Consider the following 5,911-nt stretch of genomic DNA (forward strand, 5'->3'; position numbering starts at 1 on the left):
GGTCTCAGCGGCTCAAGGGTGGTGGCGTGAGTGGGCACAGACCGCTGGCAGTACAACGGTAGGGGGACCCACCCTTGCCACAATTAGGGGCTAGGGTGGCTGCTTATCTGGGAGCCCCTGGGTTGGAGTTCTCTCTTTCAGAAACCTGCACAGAGCTAGGCTGGTGGGGTTGAGCCACATAGACCCCTGCTGGCCTGGGAGCCTCCGGGCCGCGGACCATGAGCAGAGCCAGGCCCAGGACACCCGGAGCAGCAGCCTTAGTGCCCAGCCGGGTGCCCTGCAGGACCCGCTGAGCCAGCCCTCACCGGGCCCTCTGGCTGGAGGTCCTGGTCACCCAGCTCCGCCAAGCCAAGGGAGCCTTTGGAGAGCAACTCCTGAGAAACCAGAGTTGATTTAACCTGTGCTTCTTTCTTAATCACCTTAACATGAGGCGCTTGTTAAGGCCTCTCCCCTAACCCTCCCTCCTCCCATACTCCCCTCCCCCACAATGCAATCCAATTATGTCTTGAGCGCAGGAATCATTTGTAAGAGGGGCCCCCAGCCTGCTCCTGAAGGATGTGCCCACAGAAAAGGTCTATGTAATGGATGGTCAGTGCATTTTATTTACTCAGCACAGTACAAAAATAAATAAAAATAAGGGAAGGGGAATTAAATTACAGCCAAACTGAGCTTCATGACCTTGTCAGATTATAAACCACACATACTTACAAACACGCTACGCATACATACAAAATAAGACAAATATAAATTAACAACACCCACAGTTTGGTCAAAGAATAGCTACAGAAGAAATTGCACTAAAAAAACCAACATACATCGCACGTGTGTAATTAGCAGTTTCAAATATACAGCTATGAATAATTCCGAGTGAAAAAAAATGGCACATTTTCTTTTCATTGCAAGTTTAACAACTGCTGGAACAAAACTAAGTTCTAATAACTGCATGGAAAGAATATATCAACCCTTCAGGTTTACAAGAAAGAGAAAAACCAAATCCTGAACTATTATTCCTGTGACTTGTTCTGTGCACGGGTGTAATTTTCACAGCCATCTGTTCTAAGATTATTTTTCTTAAGACACAAAATGCTCCTGGTTTGCATGCACAATATCACTGTAAAAGCAACAATGAAAGAATAAAGGTTTTTTTTTTTGTAGGTTAGTTTTTTCCTTTTTTTTTAATTGTTCTAAAAGTAGTCTTCATAGCAGCATGTCAAATGGGTTCATTGCTTGCACACTCAAGTATATCAGTTCCTTTACACAATACTGATGACCAGTGCAAGGGAGGGAGGAGACCCCACCAGGCTTCACATTGATGGAACTAGAGAGTTCTTTCCTTAGTCCCCAGCCACTCCTGAAATTTGCACCGCCTCCAAAACTTAAAAAAATAAATATGGAGAGAGAGAAGGAAACACACAAAACTGGAATCCTGCGGATGCGCCTTCCCGCAGTTTCAGGCCCAGCGCAGCCCGCGAAGGAGCGACTACAGACCCGCGCCCCTGCTCTTGAGAGTCGGCACCCGGACCCCCCTCTCGTGTGCCGCCAGGGCCCGCTGCCCCCACGGGCCTCCTACCTCAGGTCACACACGGCAGCAGGATCTGCACAGACGGGCTGCGTGACAACTCCAGCAGAGAAGAGGCGCCGCGGCGAGGTCCGCGCCAGCAGCCGCGGGCTCCTTCCAGCCCCGCGGCAGGTTATCTGGCTGGCGGTCCCGAGAAAGGCTCAGCGTGGGCCTCGGCGCGCAGCTGCGGCCAATGCTCTCCCGCTCGGGCAGGCCCTCTTCCTCGGGAGCGTCACGGGCCCGCAGGCTCGGCCCCGGGCCTATTAAATCAGGACCTCAATTTCACAGCTTTTTCTTTTTTCTGTGAATTTCAGTAGTGCTTCTGCTGAAATCAGCAGCCACCTGGAAGCTAATCCTATGTAAAACGGCCCCTGCCTCCCCCCAGCCTCCCCTTCCAGCACCCCCTGGGGGACTGGGACTGGAAGAGAGAATTCTCTGTAGCATCTTCACACCAGTCTTTGTTCCCCAAAACCGAAGGGATGGAGGAAGACTTGCTCCCTTCTCTTGGTCCTCTCCCAAGCCCCAAGCCACCGATCTGGGAGAATTAGAGAGAAAATTGATTAAATACACATCATGTGTTTTTACAGCCACCAACCAGGCTAAGGTGGAAACCAAAACCAGCAGCTGCAAATGATCAGTTGTAGAATCAGCAGGCAATCAGGAGTTCTGCTCCCGTCTTGTAATTGTCTCCAAGATCCAGCTGTCTCACTGGGCCTTTCGGGACAAGGCTTCACCTTCAGAAGAAACTGAACTGTTTGGGAACAGCTTTAAACCAACAGGGGTGAGGGTGGGGGTACATCATCACCACATCACCCTGATCCCTGACATCACCCCCCACCCCCCCGCAGCTCTGCAGGACAAATGTCACGTGCACCAGCAAGAGGCCTTAGCCCTTAGGTGGGCACCGGCTCAGTCCCAGGCATGGCAACCCCACCTGCACAGAAGGCAGGCTGTTGACAATGGGCACCTGAAGCTGTCCTGGCCTTCACCACAGGGTGACTAAGCTGCATGATTCAAATGAAAAATTCACCCAGGAAAGGAGTTGTCCCCAGCTTCACCCCACCCCTTTAGAGCTGGGACCCAAAATGAAACAACTTAATGAGTCAAACCAGCTTGTTAACCAACACTGCCAACACCGCTGGGAGCAGGGGGAGGGGGGCAAGTTCCACGTCTCCACAAAAGGAAAGCCCTTCTCCCTAAAAAAGAAAAAAGAGCAAACCGGGTCGTGCATGGTCAAACGACAGGACACAATCTTTGCACCAGGCCGGCTTCCCCTCAATTGAAGAGGCTGTCCCAGGGCCACGGGCATCTTGCCTCACAACCCCACATGCGGCTCAGTCAGGGTGGCGGGCTCCAGGAGCCTCTGGGAGAATGGAGGACCCAAAACGGGACCCGGCAAAGGGCCTCCAACCAGCAACTCCAGTTCCTCCCTGGGCTGCCTGGCTGTGGGGCGCAGAGGGCAGCCTCCCCTGCCTTGGTCCAGCAAGAGCACAGGCGGCAGAGGCAGGTCAGTCCTTTGAATTCCCCAAAGTGAGAGGTCAGGAGCCAGGGTGGCTCTGAATACATCTTCTGAATTTTGCACAAGGTTCGGGAGTTCAAAAGCATCCAGAGTTCTTGGCAGGGCTGAAGAAAACCCCAAGGAGAGAAGGTGGGAAGGGAGAGGCCCTTCGTGGCTTCGCTAGACACATACTGTACACAAAATCTGATTTAATAATAAATTTTTAAAAATGAATTGAATCCTTGAGCCGTGATGCAGGCTAGCGGGCTCACCGGTCCAGCCCTAGGAGGAGCCGCTTCTTGTCCTCCTGGCCGCTCTCGTTCTTCAGGTCGGAGAACACCTGTGTGAAGTAGTGGGGGTCGGCGTTGATCTGCAGCATCTTGGAGCTCATGAGGTTGATGACGGAGAGGCAGCGGTCCCAAAAGGCCTCCTTGCAGCTCTCCACCAGGAAGGGCTTGAGCGGGTAGGAGATCTCATTGCCCATGTAGGAGTAGGAGAGGTACAGGCAGGTCAGCAGGACGGCCTGGAGCTCGTGGTCGGAGCCCACCTCGGAGGAGATGACATCCCGGCAGAGCATGTAAAGGAAGACCACGTTGGCGGGCGTGATGAAGCCCTGGTCCTGCCAGCCCTGCAGGAGCAGCGAGCGGTCCACGCTGCGCAGCCAGAGCACAGGGTCCGTGGGGGACAGGTGCTTCAGGCGGTAGCACCGGCGACAGAGAAACTCACCCAGGCAGCGCAGCAGCTCGCTGGTGGACGCCTGGACGATGACCCGTTTGGGCGTCCCTGCGGAGGTGACGGCAGGATGCGGGGCCTTCTTGACAGAGGAGGAGACCCCGGTCTGGGAGCCCGAGAGCTGGCTGGCAGGGGGTGCGGGCGGCTGCGCCGGTGGGGGCTGGGCGAACGTGGACAGGTTGGCGCACGACAGCGACTTCTTCAGGTTCTCATTGTTGAGGTGCGTGATGTTGTTCTGGTAGCTGCTGTTGGGCTGCACCTTCTTGGAGTTCTTCTTCTTGGCCGACACGGCCACGATCCTCTTCCAAGGCAGCACGGAGATGATAGAGTGCCGCTTCAGGTTCTTGTCCTTGGCGTTCTTGCTGTTCTGCACGGCCGTGTAGTGGCCCACCGTGGCCGCGCCATCCTCAAACAGCGTGGCCTTCCGGTAGCTGGGGGACAGGGACAGCACCGTGCCCATGGTGCCGCTGCGCGCCGGGCGGGGACCTGCGCCCCTGCGCGCCCAGCCTGCCGGCCGGAGGGACGAAACAGCTCACCGAGCCCGAGGCGGCCAGGGGGAGGCCGGGGCGCTCCCGGGGTCGCGTGCCGCCCCTTCGGATCTGTGTGGAAAACAAGATGGTTCTCAGCACCAGGCGGGGCTCGCGTCGCGCTCCTCCGCCCCGGCCTCGGCAGCCCCGCGGACCTGGCCCCGGACCCGCGCCCAGGCCTTCCCAGGCCGGCACGGCCCCGCCCGCGCCCCCGCGCCGCACCCCGGCCGCTCCACTGCGGCACCGGCACCCGCGCCCGCCGGGGGCCGGATGGCAGCGCGGGGGACCGGCAGCTGGCGGAGGTGGCCGGGGACCCCGCCTCGACACCGCGAGCGGCCGCGACCCCGGCCCGGATCCCCGGGGACAGCGGACGGCCCGAGGCGCAGGCTTACCAAGCAGGTGGCTCCTGCGCTCTGCACCCTCCGCAATGCGCGCCGCGGCTCGACGCCGCGGTCCCGGCGCTCGGCGGGGCTCGGCGGGGCTCGCGCTCGGCGGCGGCGGTGGCGGCGGCGGCTCCGGAGCTTCTGTCCAAGGTTCTGCAGGCGCCGCGGCCCCGCCCCCCGCTCGGCCGCCTTCGCCGCCGCCGCGCCCGCGCCCGCCCCGGCGCGCACCTCAGCGGCCTCCCTCTCGGGCGCGCGCGCGGCCCACGCGCAGGCCCGGCCAGGCCTGGTCTCGCCCGGGAGCGGGAGCCGGAGCCGCCGCCGTGCTCAGCACCAGCTGCGCGCGGTGCTGGCAGCGACACGGCCGCGAGCCCCAGGCGCCGCTCTACTCGCCGCGCCCCATCCAGGACCCGGGCTCGGGCGGCGGGTACTCGCGGCAACGCCCCGCGGGGCCGCCCCCCCTCCCGCACTGCTCGCCGCCCTCTCGGCGCCGCCCCGCCAGCAACAGCCCGGCCGTGTGAGAGTCGCGGGCGCACCGCGCAGCCGAGCTCGGGCGGGTGAGGAAGCTCCGGGCGGGGCGGGGCCGAGGGCCGACCCCGCCCTCCGCCCCGCCCCGACACGTGCCGCCTTTGTTCCCGCCGCGGCGCCGGCAGCTGCGGGCCGCGGGGACGCTCTCGGCCGCGTCCCCGCCCTGGCCGCCAGAGAAGCCATCCACGGAGCCTAGGACCCCGAGCAGCCGCCTTCCATTTAACCTCCTCGTCCCCGGGGAAGGAAGCTAGGGAGCTCAGGGAGGAAGGTGGGGAGAGGCTAAGCCTTTGCTGAGGCCGCCTGAGTGCCCCAAGCATCCCGAGGGGACTGTCCCATCAGTTCTGAGTGCCTTTCCCTCCGGGATCTCCGTTGCCCCATCCCAGGTAAATGCCCACGGCCCAGGTACAGAGCGACTGGCCTTCCCACACCACACCTGGGACAGAGCCCTGAGGCTCCTGGCTCGGTCGCTGCCCCAGAGAAGGGCCAATACTGAGCCCATCACAAATGCGACCTCAAAATTTCCACCGGCCGTCTTATCTGTTATAGAGCAACTGAAGCAACTGCTTCTCCAACCAGCCTCTGATCTGCTGATTTAAGTATTTTTCATGCTAAGCATATATAATTTGAAGATTCGGTGCCCATAAAATTATTAAATTCTGAGTAAAACTCTGGTTCTAATAAGAACTTT

The 5,911-nt window shown here is 59.7% G+C and overlaps 1 protein-coding gene across 1 annotated transcript; it reads right to left on the minus strand.

Moving 5' to 3' along the window:
• Positions 1 to 593: 593 nt before the first annotated feature.
• CDK5R1 (cyclin dependent kinase 5 regulatory subunit 1) lies at positions 594 to 4,793 on the minus strand. Its single transcript, XM_081219184.1, has 2 exons — positions 4,708 to 4,793; positions 594 to 4,387 (listed from the first exon to the last, which is right to left on the minus strand). Exon 2 carries the CDS (start codon positions 4,246 to 4,248, stop codon positions 3,325 to 3,327), a length of 924 nt encoding a protein of 307 aa, XP_081075310.1. The 5' UTR covers positions 4,249 to 4,387; positions 4,708 to 4,793; the 3' UTR covers positions 594 to 3,324.
• Between the last annotated feature and the right edge of the window lie 1,118 nt (positions 4,794 to 5,911).

The sequence above is a fragment of the Mesoplodon bidens genome, assembly GCF_964165515.1.
Source record: "Mesoplodon bidens genome assembly, chromosome: 19".
Lineage (NCBI taxonomy): Eukaryota > Metazoa > Chordata > Mammalia > Artiodactyla > Ziphiidae > Mesoplodon > Mesoplodon bidens.

What these genes read in the sequence shown, in the direction of transcription:
- CDK5R1 (XM_081219184.1), bottom strand. Translation starts at nt 4,248, where the DNA reads ATGGGCACGGTGCTGTCCCTGTCCCCCAGCTACCGGAAGGCCACGCTG.